This window comes from Castanea sativa, chromosome 11, assembly GCF_040712315.1.
Source record: "Castanea sativa cultivar Marrone di Chiusa Pesio chromosome 11, ASM4071231v1".
NCBI lineage: Eukaryota > Viridiplantae > Streptophyta > Magnoliopsida > Fagales > Fagaceae > Castanea > Castanea sativa.
This window is the reverse complement of record NC_134023.1, coordinates 64,917,361-64,932,598: the sequence shown is the minus strand read 5'-3', so window position 1 is coordinate 64,932,598 and position 15,238 is coordinate 64,917,361. Positions and strand designations below refer to the sequence as shown.

The 15,238-nt window shown below is 33.8% G+C and overlaps 1 protein-coding gene across 29 annotated transcripts; it reads right to left on the bottom strand.

Annotated features, from left to right (window-relative positions):
• Positions 1-1,263: 1,263 nt before the first annotated feature.
• Positions 1,264-14,125, bottom strand: LOC142617400 (disease resistance protein RGA2-like). Of its 29 annotated transcripts, none has more exons than XM_075790242.1 (18): positions 10,433-14,125; positions 10,218-10,337; positions 9,967-10,044; positions 9,692-9,796; positions 8,898-8,985; positions 8,562-8,674; positions 6,918-7,241; positions 5,759-6,005; positions 5,255-5,391; positions 4,927-5,021; positions 4,511-4,626; positions 4,262-4,380; positions 3,891-4,201; positions 3,682-3,811; positions 3,458-3,585; positions 2,342-2,626; positions 1,770-2,077; positions 1,264-1,681 (listed from the first exon to the last, which is right to left on the bottom strand). In XM_075790242.1, exons 1-2 carry the CDS (start codon positions 14,020-14,022, stop codon positions 10,328-10,330), a joined length of 3,600 nt encoding a protein of 1,199 aa, XP_075646357.1. In that variant the 5' UTR covers positions 14,023-14,125; the 3' UTR covers positions 1,264-1,681; positions 1,770-2,077; positions 2,342-2,626; positions 3,458-3,585; positions 3,682-3,811; positions 3,891-4,201; positions 4,262-4,380; positions 4,511-4,626; positions 4,927-5,021; positions 5,255-5,391; positions 5,759-6,005; positions 6,918-7,241; positions 8,562-8,674; positions 8,898-8,985; positions 9,692-9,796; positions 9,967-10,044; positions 10,218-10,327. The 29 variants fall into 29 exon arrangements, with proteins under 29 accessions (XP_075646357.1, XP_075646353.1, XP_075646363.1 ...); XM_075790238.1 differs by having other exon boundaries at positions 4,935-5,021; XM_075790248.1 differs by having other exon boundaries at positions 4,542-4,626; positions 4,935-5,021.
• Positions 14,126-15,238: the final 1,113 nt, after the last annotated feature.

The window sequence follows — 15,238 nt, the reverse complement described above, 5'->3', positions numbered from 1 at the left end:
TTTAAATCGTTAAGAGTTTTGTAACTTAATTGTTATTTATTGGTGTTTTTAATAGAGACAGTTAAGATTCAAATCTCTTCACCAACAACCAATTTATCTAAAAAAAAAAAAAAATTATAAATCAATGTGTCTTTAGGTTGAAAAAATTTTAAAAGGGAGGGTCACACCCCCGCCCCCGCGCGCGCGGGGGCAGCAAACCAAAAAAAAGCATCCAAATGAGTGATGTACCAAATATAATATTAGAAATTATGTCTTAATTTTTGTTGTTTTAAGTAAAGAGTTATGTATTAGTACCAAATATAATATTATATATTATATCTTAATTTTACTTCAATCAATTGTCACTATTTTGAGTATTTATTTAGATAGCATTAATTTAATAATAAAAATTATTTATCTCAAAAAAAAAATATTAAATGGAGTATGACTTCAGAGTTCAACAAAATTCCTTTTACAATATTGCTTCCTAGGAAGATACTTTCATAGGTTCATGGAAAGAAATAAGAAGCCTTGAACTATCTATTTCCTCTATTTATTTTTCGTTTTTAATTTGCATATTAGTTAGTCAATATTGCCTGTTTATTCTATTTTTTTGGCGTTATATAATAAATTAGATAGAGTCCAATTAAAGATGAGGTTTTGGTCACTAAAATAAAAAAATATGAAGAAGAAAGAGGTTTATATAAGAGGTTGAAACTTGAAAGACACAATTTCTGTACATTATAAACATATGGACAATAACTGTATAGAATATGTTAGATTTTGTACAATGTTTCTATGTGAATTCCTCAAAATTCTTTACTAAAAATGAATTTCTTAAAAGTAGTGTGTCTATATATATATAAAGTGTCAAGGTGACTTTGGTATTTTAAAGAAAACTCTAACTCGTAAAACAAAAATGGCTCTCATTTGTTCTATTGAATAAGTGAAAAAGAAAAGACTAATTATAAAATCTTCTTGTTCCTTCATCCTTAATTTCAAAGCGTGCGTATAGATGTAATCAAACATGGTTGAAATTAATGTCACTGAACTTCTTATGATTTTTGTCTATACCAAGGATTGGATTGTCATTGGTATATCAGGTTGCCACTTACTTCATGAGTGATTTGGAACCAAACAACAATTTCCAAAAAGAAAAAGAAACTATAGTTGATTTTGATAAGTAGAAGTTAAAATCAAGCTGATTGCAGTCAAAGACTCAATTGATGAATTTAAAATTATACAGATTTTGATTTTCCTCATGATTTAATAAAACAATCACAATTAAAATAAATATGAATAATATAAACTATTGAGGAAATAATTAACTTATGAATGCTCATGGTCTAGCTTACAATTTAAGACGCTCCAAAATGGAAAACAAATTCAGAGAAAAAAAAGAAAATCAGGATTGTAAGTTTACTTTAGTATAGGAAATTTTTTGCAGATGACTTTTGTAAGAAAGGATCAGGTCGTAATATTATATTAAAGTCCTAATAATGCTTTCTCTAGCTTTTAGATTAATAACTAAGTATAGAGCTTCCCTCTCTTGCAGAATTGAAGTGTAGGAACACTGATAGTAGATGAATTTCCATTAAGCTATTAACAGATTTGTCTGAGAATCCGAACACACCATTAGATGATAGCTATTAACTTCATATCTGATTGACATGTGACCTAAATGTTTGAAAAATTCCTGGACCTGAAATGCAACCATGAGTCAAGTTGCATGTTATATAGGATCAATCATCTAAAAGTACTTGAAGGAGTTGTTTCTAATTAATATCTACCTTACTATAATTTGCAACTCTACAGCAGAAAAACACACGGCCTTCTCGTATTGTCAAGGTGGCAAATTCACAATCAAAGTCTCAAGATCTCCTTTCTCTATGATAATTCTATTTTGATCACCATGCAGATAATGGATAGGCCACAATAGTTGTCGCCAGGTTCACCATCACTCGATTCAGTGCATCTTCAATTATACGTTCAGATTCAGCTTTGAGTGTATTTGGTATCTTGGACATCTAATGGCTACCTGTTTCTTCTGCCTGCTGGATAATTGGAATCCTCATCGTATTACCATGATATGGTAGCCCTGCATTTTATTTGGATGAAACTAAATGAAGCTATATGGTCCAATGAGTGTAAGCAAATGCTAAACTCCAAAACAAAAATTTATAATCCTACATTTATCAATTGTAGAGAGGAAAAAGATTGAAGTAATAATGCTTCCATTTTTCTTTATCCATTGAAAGCTATTAAATGTTGTTTTACTCTGAAGTAGCTCAATTAACTTAGTAACTTGGATCATTAAGAACTATTGAATGATGAGTTTTGGAGAATATTTTGCTGTACTAACCTGTCGTAGGCCACTAACAAACCTTTGTGCATTTGTAACTTTGATGCAGCTTTGCTTTCCACCTCGTTTGCATTTCCTTCTTTCTCATATGCAGTGTTGGCATGGATGAGTCACTGAACAAAACTGATTCTTGACTGACAAGACCAATCTATCAACTCATCCACTTCAATTTAACCTTTCAATTTTCAATTCCATCAGGTGACCTGATTTAGGATCAAACGATCTTTGCAATATTGCAGTCACTATGCATTGCCCATTTCCAATTTTTCCAACAATTATGACTTTCTGAAAGAAAAGAGTGACAACATTACAATTATGACTTGATTAATCTGGTTTTTTTTTCCCCCAAAATCATTGGAGCAATTAAAAAAAAAAAAAACTAGTACTGCTTTGTTGCTAATGCTGTATAGAAGTAAAAGGGTGGTAAAACACAATTCGAAAATAAAATTTAAGCTTTGCCAAAATTAATGGCAAAGCTGAGGCCTTGGAAAACCTGAATATCTAGCCTAGGTGGATATCTAAAGCATAAATGATGAAGGTCAATTTTTCCCTTGTATGATTCATTGTCATCCTGGACTCATTAGTTAGGTCTATGTTTAACTTTGAATCTATCATTGCTAATAAGGAAGCATAAACAGCTTTGACTTTTGCTACTTCGGTCTATGTTTTCAGACAAGGTCAAACAGTAATGCTGAAACTATTAATATTGTCTTTTGAACTTTTAGTCAATTGAGTTACTTCATATAAAAGTTTGGGAGAAAAAAAGAAATGCTTTCAATATCTAGGACATAGGCCAATAATTCATAAAGATAATGTAAAGAAGTAATTATATGCAATATTATAGTTTCTTTTTGTTAAAATGTAAAATTCAGAATTCATAAACCTAGGTCAAAAGATATTCTGTGCCGCTGTGGTGAACAAAGACTATAGTTTATAGAAAATAAAATTACTAGTTGAGACATGTGAAAATGGCTCAAGATGTGATTAAAGAAAGTATGTTATGACTATACTTATAACATTACTTTTTCAAACATCTATCGTCTATGAAAGACATCAATCATATTGGCATTCTTGATCATGCTCAAATGATAAGCAAAATAACAATAGTTTGCGTACATTCATGTCCAATGCCTCTTGTGCTATTCTCTCAAAACCAGCGTCAAATGCACTTTCAGCTGCATTTAAAAGTTAAAATCCACAAGACAAATTAGTCTTGTGCTTCACCACCCATGGAGTCCACTCAGCTGCAAATTTCAAAATTCCAACATATATTAACAACTTGGATGATTATCAAGATGAAAGGATCATCTAAAGTACAGTCATGGACCAGAAGTTAGAACCTCAAGCAATGTATCAGTAAAAGACCAGCATAGGCAAGTTCAGGTGCACTCTTATTTCTTCAATTCTTGCACCACCTTTCCATGTGCAATATTATATTTGATGGTGGATGAAAAGAATAAGGGTTCTTGGCTGACAAGACCAAAATTTCCCTGCTCCATTAAATCTGAAATTTTTTGAGATTAATATTATTCATAAGAACTTTGCCCACCTGAAGATCATTGTATCACTTTGAAGAACTGATAACTGGTGACTTCTCGCGCTTTTGCTTTGTCCAACCAAAGCTCAAGTTTCGCCATCTGGAATATAGAAATAGAATCAACTAAATATATTTGCTCATTTAATAAATGTAAATTATTGAAATAAACATAATTAACTTCTGTATCAACATTGAAGTCATCTAATATCTTTCCTATTGCATCATAAGCATCGATGTTTGATCCAGCAGAAAATGAACTTGTGTAGGAACATGCCAGCAGAAAATGAACTTGTGTAGGAAGACGCCAGGCCTAGAGACCTAAACTAAACCATCCATTTGGTAAGAAAAAAAAGGGAAAAAAGGCATAATACTTGCACACATACATTCATATGTTGTGGTTGCACACATCTTCATTAAGGAACTTAAGCCACTAAAGTACCTAATCTTTTTTTTTTTTTTTCAATTTTTTGCTTTTGCTGCATATGCAACTTTGGAACCAACTCTGCTTGGAGGAAAGGCATAATCAGATACAATAAAAATCAGCAATACTTGAAACAAAAAACAACAATGAAGTTGATCAATTATAATTGATAAATTTATAGAGGACTAAGTTTAAAATGATATGAATGAACCTGTGGAAGTATTAGGAGTTTTGATCCTTACGGTCTTCGTTGCTATGTCTAGGATTTGAGCAGTCACATGGATCCATGTAATGTATGAACCTTGCCCATTAATGTCTGGCATTTTCCTGATAAGTGAGAGAAAGAGATGTACAATAATGTTTTGTTGACTAAAATAAAATGAATTCATCATTACAAGTGAGTATTCATAGTAGTTTCTTGTTCCCACTAATAACGAATTAAAACTTTTTAATTTCATTTTTTTTTTCTTTTCTTTTTCCTCCTACATTTTTTCTGTAACCAAATGGAGCATAAATTTAAATAATCAATCACTAAAATTGTTGACGCTAACTTGAAATGTCAAAATTGTGTGTTAATCCAATCTAAATGAGGCTCGTTAGGGGGTCCAGTGAAAAGGGGATGATTACCTAAATACCTCATTAGGGGGCGCCTCTTCCAGCTTTGCCTCTTTCCTTGGTATCCTCAATGAGGCTCAAAACTAGATTCAGTTTAGAACTCCCTTCTTGTATTTTGTTGCAAAATAAGATTTTTTTTAAGGAGGGAGAGGGTCCAGTGAAAAAGGGATGATGTCAATGCACGATGGAAGAGGAAGAACATGGGGATGTAGAATCCACAAGCCAAAAGTTAAAATCAAGACAAAAAGGAATTAGGATGACATAAGAGCAATTGAGTCATTTTCAGCAATAATGTGATAGGAGCATTTCTTTCACAAAAACCTATAGATCTTCCCCTTACCTAGGTACTGCCATTTGAACTCTGAGTGCATTTTGATCTTTGAGATCATCACAAGCCCATTGTTTAAGATGCTGATTCCAGGAGTACTATATACTATAGTTGCCAGCTTTGAATTTCCAACCAGATTATCATTATACCTATGAAAAGATCAACAAAGTAAGCCAAAAACATCACCTCCTTGGCACACTTTTGAATAAAAACTTGATTAACATTTTTTTCTTTACTAAGTAAAAGGAAATTGGCAAAGCCAAAAAATAAGTACTAATACATTTTACATATTATTTCATCTCATATAAATGTGGAAAGGACATATTATGATAATGAAAGTAATGAGACACAATTTCCAGCTTGTCATCTTACTGCATGTTGCAGGAGAATCCTTATTAGAACATTGAAAAGAAAGACTAGCATTGACAATTTATTTATTTATTTATTTTTATTGAACAAACAAGATTGCTATATATCTTTTTACGAAGGATCTAGGTTAATGATTGACATACATACCTAAAGAAGTCAAAGTGGCAGTAAATTCTGAATCCGGTTCTCATTAATTCAGTTCCACTGTCAAATAAAAGGGACCAGGTTTATGCCACATCTTTCTTGTTTGACTCTACCATCTTAGCAACAACTTAAGTCAGTCAATAATACTATCTCTTTATCGAAGTGAGGCTATCATAATCAAGCACATTGCAGAATCCCCCTTGATTTCCCCAACCATCTCCTGAATTGCTACTTGTCTCTACATTTCCCTCTGATAATCAAAGAAACAAGTGAATAAACTTGAAAAAAAGCTCAAAACTTACCAATAAACACACTGAATTTATATTCATGAACACAACCACTGATAGTAAGAACCCAACTAGACCACAACAACGTCCATATAGGTCAATATGATCTAAATTTGATTGTTATAAAATCCTAACATAGTGAAGCAAGACTTGTATTATATACTTATGAGAATGAGGTTGGAATTATAGTGCAGGAACCTTGTGGTCTATTATAAATAAAACTTACTTATTCTTTTATTTAATATGTGATGATGCAACCATTTGTATAATAAAAAAAAGGTAAAAAAAGATATGAAACATGCAGGTAACAGTGCTAGAGATGTTAGAGCTTCAATGGCTAATATTTTGAAAAACACCACAGTAATTATCAAGAGATATTTGCCACCACCATTGTCATTAACTGCTGTACAAACTGACATTGAACTTGTTTCAGATTGGATAAGCCAACAAAAGATAAACAAAAACCAGGATTTAAACACAACAAAAATCTGAGATAGGCAATAAGTATAGATTACACCCTATAAGAGAAAGATCATGCAGCAAAGATCATTTTGTAATCCAAATAATAAGTAGTCAGGTATTAATTCAGCCAGCATATTTTTCCAAATCATGCGTGAAGAAACCAAATTCAGGATGAATAATTATCATGTGAAAGTAAAGAAACGTAATTTCAATGTATTGCAAAGTTGCAGGGTAACAGATTGGGAAATACAGCATATGAAATCAGACAAGTTTAAAATACTCAAAATATCAGAATGCTTATAAAGAATATGAAAAAGAAAGCACAGAATTGAGATTTCATTCTTGTGTTTTATCCTTGAAAAATAATACTAGAATATGTGTTTATGAAGGATCTCTGTTAATGATTGACATACGTACTAAAAGAAGTCGAAGATGCAACGAATTCTGAATCTTGTTCTCACAAATACAGTTCCAATATCAAATATACAAGAACAGACTTTTGCCAACTTTTTCCTGTTTGCCTCTGCCATTGTAGCCATAAGTGGGATAGCCACTGACATTCATTCTTTTTAAGAAGGAAGGCTATCATATCCAAGCACGTTGTAGAATTCTCCTTCATTTCCACACCCTTGTCATGAATTGCTGCTTTTTTCTACATTTCACAAGTGACCATGTGTTGCATTTAGGTTGTGCCTATCTATTACGTATCTGCATGAACCAAAATGTTTGCTGAATGCCTACATATAAAAGGTAATCATGTGAGAAGTTGGTCATCTAAAGAGAAACAAGAAGTTGATAAAGTTAGATAGTTAGTATCCACCTAACATTTATTTGCCACTCTCCTACAGGAAAAAAGAAAAAAGAAAAAAAAAGAAGGGCCCTTCTACTGTTGGGGTGGCTAGCTCACAGCTCTAGGGGATGATATTGATTGCTCATTATCCAACATGAGAAAGTTTAGAACTCAAAAATCAAAATAACTTGTAAATTAACAATCTGAATTGTGGCCCTCAACCTTTTTATGGAGTACTGATGGAGCCTTTTAAATTTAATTCAGCCTCATGGTGATATATGCTGTCTCAGGTCATACCAGAGCATTTTTCACTTGGTATCATTCAGTAAGTACCATTATGGATTTCAGAATCTAAGCTCCTCTTTTTGAATATGAATTCGCTTATCAATTTTGGATTAAAAGAAAAAATAAAAGTTAAGATTTTATAATCATTGTCTTCCCTAAGTTTTTCACTGACCAGGGGCATAAAATGAATACCATCCCTAAAATATATCATTTCTAGAAAAAATCTAAGCTGTGTTTTGATGCAAAATATTCTATCAAATAAAAGTTACTGACAGTAAATTTCATATACTTAAATATGCATAATCATTAATTAAACCATTAAGTTATATAAATCTTTGGGCTCGCCACTCACAAAAGAAGTGATAAGAACCACTGCCAAAGGCCACTTTTACACATTTGATCTTCATTTCATCTATTGTACATTAAAAAGAGAACTGCTTTTACAATGTAAGAAGATAGCCCTGGATACCCACATTGAAGTAAAATTTTAACGTAAAGCAGCACTTTGTTTGGAGAAGCAAGAAACATAGAAAACAAGAGAAAATTTGACTTTGTAGAGCGATTTACTAACTTGTTTCAGATTCTTGGAAAGGTCGAAAAACCTGTGATTAACGACGTACCTTTATTTATTTTGGTCACTAGAAGACTTATAAGAGCCAAAGTACCAAAATTCATTACAAGCCAGAGATTGTTACAGAAGTTGCAATTATAAATGAAGTTGATCAAAGCCTAAAGCATACATATAAAAAATGAGGCATCTAGTTCTATTGTCAATATAGACTCAATACCTATATGGATAAGTATAGTACTTGTATCTATATGGATAAGAGTAGAAATAAACAGACACTGATCCCCATTTTCATCATAACTACAGTAAGCATTATGAAGAATCTGCCATAATGAAAATCGTTTTCTTTATTTTTTTTCCCTTCAAACAAATAATGATTACGGAAAGGTAAATAAAATACTAGTATTTGTTTACCTCTGTAACATTCGAATTCAAGGAGAAAGCCAATATGCAACCACTTGGGACAAGTTTCTTCATCCAAGAATTGCTACCATGAATATCAACTTATGGTCTAAATCCAATGCAATCTACCATATAAAAATTAATAATGATAAAAAGTAAGATGAAAGATGGTATATATTGTGTTTTCAATGCAAGCTTAGCAAGCCAAAAATGATAGGAAAGAAACATTAGCAACTCAGTATGAAACAACTCATACCTCCACAAGCCCAAAAAAAACATAAACCATATTTTTATTCAATTGTAGAAATAAAAACATGGTGGAATTTGTAATTGAAAGATAAAAAATACCTGTGCAAGCTAAATACTGCAGTGCTGTTGCCAGATATACTTCTCCCCCACGAATATTATCTCATTATCACCAAGTGCTGATCCTTATCTGACAAGATGAGAAGTAAGACATCCAAAATACATCACCAAATCAACTTAATTTGAGATAAAAAAAAGAAACAGAGAAATATGTGAAGAAAGCATGTGAGGAATGAAAATTCTATTGGTGGAGAAAAAGAAAACTAGAAACCACTTCTAGATAATTGTTTACCACTGAGTAATTGACTTGTTGAACTACTTCTAGTATGTAAGAAGATAGCCCCAGATACCCAGATAAATTGACATACAGTTTAATGTCAAGCAGGTTCCTGTTTGGAGAAGGAAGAAACATAGAAAACAGGAGAAAAATGGACTTCTGGAGAGTGGTTATTAACTGGTTTCAAAGTTCTAGGAAAGGTCGAGAAACCTAATATATGATTAATGACTTACCCTTTATTTTGGTCACTAGTAGACTTCTAAGAACCAAAGTAACCAAAATTGATTACAAGCCAGAGATTGTTAGAGAAGTTGCAATTATAAATGAAGATGATCAAAGCGTAAAGCACACATTTGAAAATGAGGCATCTAGTTCTGTTGGCAATACTTGTATCTATATGGATAAGAGTAGTAATAAACAGACACTGGATCCCAACTTTGATCATAAACTATTAAGCGTTATGACGAATCTGCCATAGTGAAATCTTTTTCTTTGTTTTTTTCCCCTTCGAACAAAGAATGATAATGTAAAAGTAAATAAAAGACTATTATTTGTTTACCTCTGTAGCATTTGAATTTAAGGAGAAAGCCAATAAGCAACTACTTTTCCTTTATCCAAGTGTTGCTACCATGAATATCAACTTATGATCTAAATCCAACGCAAGCTAAGCAAGACAAAAAAAGATAGGAAAGAAACATTAGTGATTCAGTATGAAACAACTCATACCTACACAAGCCAGAAAAAAAAAAAAAAACATAAAACAATTTTTTTTATTCAATTGTAGAAAAAAAAAAAAAAACATGGTGGAGCTTATAACCGAAGCATAAAAAATACCTGCATAAGCTAATTCTTCTGCCAGATATACTTCTCCCCACAAATATTATCTCCTTATCAGCAATTGATGATCCTCACCTGACAAGATGAGAAGAAAAACAACTAAAATACATCACCAAATCAACTTGGTTTGAGATACAAAAAAAAAAACAGAGGAAAGAATTCAATATTCTTTCTCCTAATATGTGAAGAAAGCATGCATGTGAGGAATGAAAATTCTATTGGCAAAGATAAATAAAACAAGAAACTACCTCTAGATAATTATAATTATTCACCACTGAGCTATTGACTTGTTGAACCACTGCAATGCCCAAAAATTTTGGTAAAGCCCCGAGTTTTAAGTTCATGTTCCTTATTTGTTTCAGTTTGTTCTGCATAATGAAATTAAATATCCAGGAAAAAATTAGCTGTACAATTAAAGATGGTGAAGAAGAATAATTTTGTTTTGCATAATGAAATTCAATACCTGGATCCTTCTTCTTCTGGTGGAGCTAGATCTCCTCTCAAGTTTTCGATGCGAGCAACCCAATCCTGGCTCTTGCAACTTTCTACTAAGATGGGACACTTCAGAATCTCCAGTGTCTTCAAAGACGTTAGGGCAGGCAATGATGTCAAATTGGGGCAATACCAAATATTGAGGGAATGAAGAGAAGTTAGGGCAGGCAATGATGTCAAATTGGGGCAATTCCAAATATCGAGGGAATGAAGAGAAGTTAGGGCAGGCAATGAAGCGAACTTGGGGCAATTAGAAATACGGAGTGATTGAACAGACGTTAGGGCAGGCAATGAAGCGAAATTGGGGCAATTAAAAATATCGAGTGATTGAACAGACGTTAGGGCAGGCAATGAAGCGAAATTGGGGCAATTAGAAATATGGAGTGATTGAACAGACGTTAGGGCAGGCAATGAAGTGAAATTGGGGCAATCAGAAATATCAAGTGATTGCAGAGATATGAATTCGCAGATCCACTCCGGCAATGTCGTCAAACTCGGACAATTCGAAATCCGGAGATGTCGCAGAGAGGCCAATTTTGGATGATCAGATAATTCTAGATACTGCAGCTTCCTTAGCCCTTGCCATTCCAATTCCATCCCATCCCCATTATAATTATATAAACTAAATTGCTCAAGTGCAGTCAGATGTTGTATAGATTGAAGGACATGACCATCACTGTCTTTTATCATACGAATCTCCAAAGATTTTAATTTGGGGAGAGGGGTGAATGAGGCAGCAAGTGTTGAAGAAGAAGAACGAGCAGAATAGGTTGACTCTGCTACTGTTGCTGCTGTTGGGTTTTCCTGAGATGCCGTACTTATCATTCCCATCGATATTGTTCGCTCCAATGGCCTCAAATTAGACTCATTCAGATCTAGTGTTTCAAGATAAGGAAATAAAGGCATGGAAGATAGTTTAGGGCAACCATGAATGATTAGGGTGGAAAGATGATTAAATGAAGGCAGAGAATGATTCTTTGCTGTTATCGTTGATATTTCACCGTAATTATCGGCGTCATCTTCGTTCTCCTCGATGGAGTCGCTCCTCCTCTTCCACCATCCCTTTAGATTAGGGCAATTCCTAATACCGAGGGATTCTAGGGGTGGAAGCTTAAGACCCTCTGATACCGGAGATACGCACTCAAGAGAAGGAATATCTCTCAAATAGAGAGTTTTGAGAGAAGGAAATTGATGCAATGGTAGCACATCTTGGCTATTCTTCATTGAAACTAACGTAAGGCTTACAAGATTTTTGAGTAAAGGAAGCCAGATTGGATATTTCACTCCCCTGTAGCCATTTAAGTCCAAACTTTTAAGATTTTGGTTTGGTTCCAAAGCTTCGACTGACATCTCATCGTACTCAACATCCACTTCTCTTTCTATCCACTCTAACACCAAGCCTTCAAGATGTTGTTTTTCTTTCAAACATGACTTATGTTCTAACTCAGCAACTTCCTTGTGTCTCAGATTTTTAATCCTTAGATTTTCTCTCAGCTGGTTTAATCCGTAAAGTTCCTTCAACCCACAACCACTCCTAGAGTCCGTACTCAACACATACTGAGATAGTGAGTGGAGATTAGTCAATTGTCCAAATCCACGTGGCATATGAGTCAAACGATTGCACCAATCAATGTTAAGATGCCTAAGATTGACTAATCTAGAAATATTTCTGGGCAATTCTATAAGTTTATCACAGGAACAGAGATTTAGTACCTCCAAATTTTGCAACCTTGTAATTGAATTAGGAAGCATCTTTATCTCATTGTATGAAAGATCAAGATGCCTTAAATGCTTCAACTTCCCGATAGAACGTGGAACACTTCTAATGTCAGTGCAGTTCAAATCTAACAAGCGCAAGAACTTAAAACTTGAAACAAATGCATCACAAGTTGACTCGTTCCATACCATTTTATTTGATATAATACGTTGACATGGCAAAAGAAATGTTCTTATTCTACTCGCTTTCAACAACGAGGTTGGAATTTGCTCTGATGAGTCTAACTCAAAACCAAATGACACGTGATAGGTTTTTTCTTCAATGTTTTTCCCATTTATTTCAAAAGTGGTGCTCTCTAGTCCTGCTACTAATATCGCAAGATCATGCATGAGGTCATGTATTTTGAATTTAGATCTTCTGTCTTCTTGAAAGAATGATCTCCAAAGCAATTCCATAAAATACTCATGACCAACATCTTCTAAGCATTGGTTTTGACCTGACAGCCTAATGAACCCTTGTGCCATCCATAGCCTAATCAATTCATTTTCTTCAAACTCGTAATCCTTTGGAAATAAACTACAATAAGCAAAACATTGTTTCAAATGTGATGGGAGATGATCATAACTCAATTTAAGTGTTGGTAGGATATCATTTTCTTCTTGATCTAGTTTTGAAAATTCTTTATTAACGAAGGACAACCACTCATCTGAGTTCTTAAAGCACAATAGGCTTCCTATAGTCTTTATGGCGAGTGGAATTCCTCGGCACTTTCTAACTATTTCCTTTCCAATTTCTTTAATTCTTACATTTTCTGGTTCTTGTCCATTTTCAAATGCCTTTTGCTTAAATAAAGACCAAGACTCTTCTTCAGTTAAACCGCTCAAAACGTATGGTTCAATTGTTTTTGAAATCTTTGCAACCTTCCTCTCACGTGTAGTCACCAATATTCTACTACCTATTGCACCACATAATAGAGGCTTTTTTAAGCTATCCCATAGTTGAGAATCATAATTCCACACATCATCCAACACAAGAAAGTATTTTTTTCCACCAATTTCTTTTAAAAGATCATTTATCAATGTGTTCATTTCAAGTTTTTCGGATTTCTTACCTTTTGCACATTCTAGAATTTTCTCAACAATTATTTGTACATCAAAATTGTCAGAGACGCACACCCACAATTTTTTCTCAAAATGATTTTTAATTTTTTCGTCATTGAATACAAATTGAGCTAATGTGGTCTTACCCAGTCCTCCAATTCCAACTATAGGAAGGACCGAAACATTCTCTTCAATTTTGGGATCCATTAAACGATCTATAATGACTTTCTTATCATCCTCTCTTCCAATAATATCTTCAGCACGTACAAAATGATGACTTTCTCTCACCCTATTACTGACTTGTGTCTCCCTAGGACGTTCCTCTAGGTGGAACTTCCTATCTGCTGCAATAGCATCTAGTCTCTCCCTAATTGCCTTAATCTTATGACCCATTTTAAGACCATATGCAAGTTGGTTCGATTTGGAAAAGAAGATGCGTACCTCTTTCGCCTTCTTATTCCTAGTCATCACTTCCCGTCGTAAAACTTCAGTGGAAAAGTCATCCAGCAAGTCGTCCGCTTCATAAAGTGCATCTTTCAGCCTTCCCAGCCAAATCCTGATGGCATGATTCTGCGCCTGTTGCTCCTCTGCATCCAGAATGACAGCTTTGATGGTTGAAACAGTGTCCTCGAGCTTTTGAAGCTCCTCTTTGACACCCCAGAGCAGTCCAAGCTCTTTGAGAGCTACTTTGCCCAGTTGGCCAATGATTCCTTCAGCTACGTTGAAGAGAGCTCCTTCAGCCATTTCTCAATGAAGGTGAATGAAATGAATCCTTGAAATAGTTAAAGGTAGGTAAGATGAGATTGAGAGCAATGGTTTGTGAGGAGAATGGCTTAGGCAGAGTGATCAATATATACAAGAACAATAATTTGGACGTAACAGTATAGATGTCTATATGCCCCACGTACGACTTGTCATAAAAGCATCACATGGGCTGTCGGAGCTGGCCTGGCCCTTATATACTTCACACTTCCATTCGTATTAATATTCAAATTATTTTTGAGCTAATTCACCTTAGAGTAGTATTCTCTTGATTTCAAATTTATGGAGACTTTGACTTGTGATCATATGGCGCAAAAGTAAGAGACCATAAGAGCGTGACTTAATAGTAAAAGTACTCATATCATTTTACTTATCCATTTTCATCACGTGACATTGGATCAATAAATCTACACAGAGACCTCATTTTTTTTGTTTAGTAAAAAAAAATCGTAAGGCTTGCACACTGCAGTTATTGTCACATGTAGTCTATGACAAATTGCATGTTTAGCTGAACATAATAAACTAACAATTTAGAGTTGTAACATTTGCAATTCTCTATTATCATTTGGTAAGATCAGGATATATAAAAAATAAAAGCAAAATCATAATTGTGCTGTGGACTCTGATTAATAAAATTATCTAAAAAAGTATTCCGTTTTGTTATTTGGTCAGAATTGTCATTCTCCCCTCTTTTAATCATGTAAAGGCTCCAAAGTCCTTTTCCCTTCTCACATTGTGTAAAAAGTATGTGTCAAAAAGCAAAAGGAAGCACAAATTTTCCTTTTCACATTGTGTATTTGAAAATTAAAGTATCTCTCAGCAAAATGGAAAAAAGAAAAAAGAAAAGTATCAAAAAGCAAAAAGGGTCCACGAATTGATGTAAGTTAATAATAGAGGTTTGTCTTTTATAATAAGCCACTTCAAAAGGCAAAGGCGAAGGCAATCTATAAAGAATCTATTTACAAAGCTTTTGTATTAAAAGCCACAACATTTTGTCATGACATCCAGTTGGACAATTTGAGAGTTGCTAGAAGGGATTGGTGATGTGATGTTTTCCTGTTTTTTTTGTTGTCCGGGGTGTCAGGCTAGGCTGTGTAGGCCTGAAATGTCTCAGGGCCCTTACGTACTCTTGTACCTTGTCATTGTTTTAATATAAATTCTAACTTTTCAGTCAAAAAACCCCACCATCACATGTGAA

Excerpts from the sequence above, each read along its gene's own strand:
- LOC142617400 (XM_075790242.1), bottom strand. The coding sequence starts at position 14,022 with ATGGCTGAAGGAGCTCTCTTCAACGTAGCTGAAGGAATCATTGGCCAA.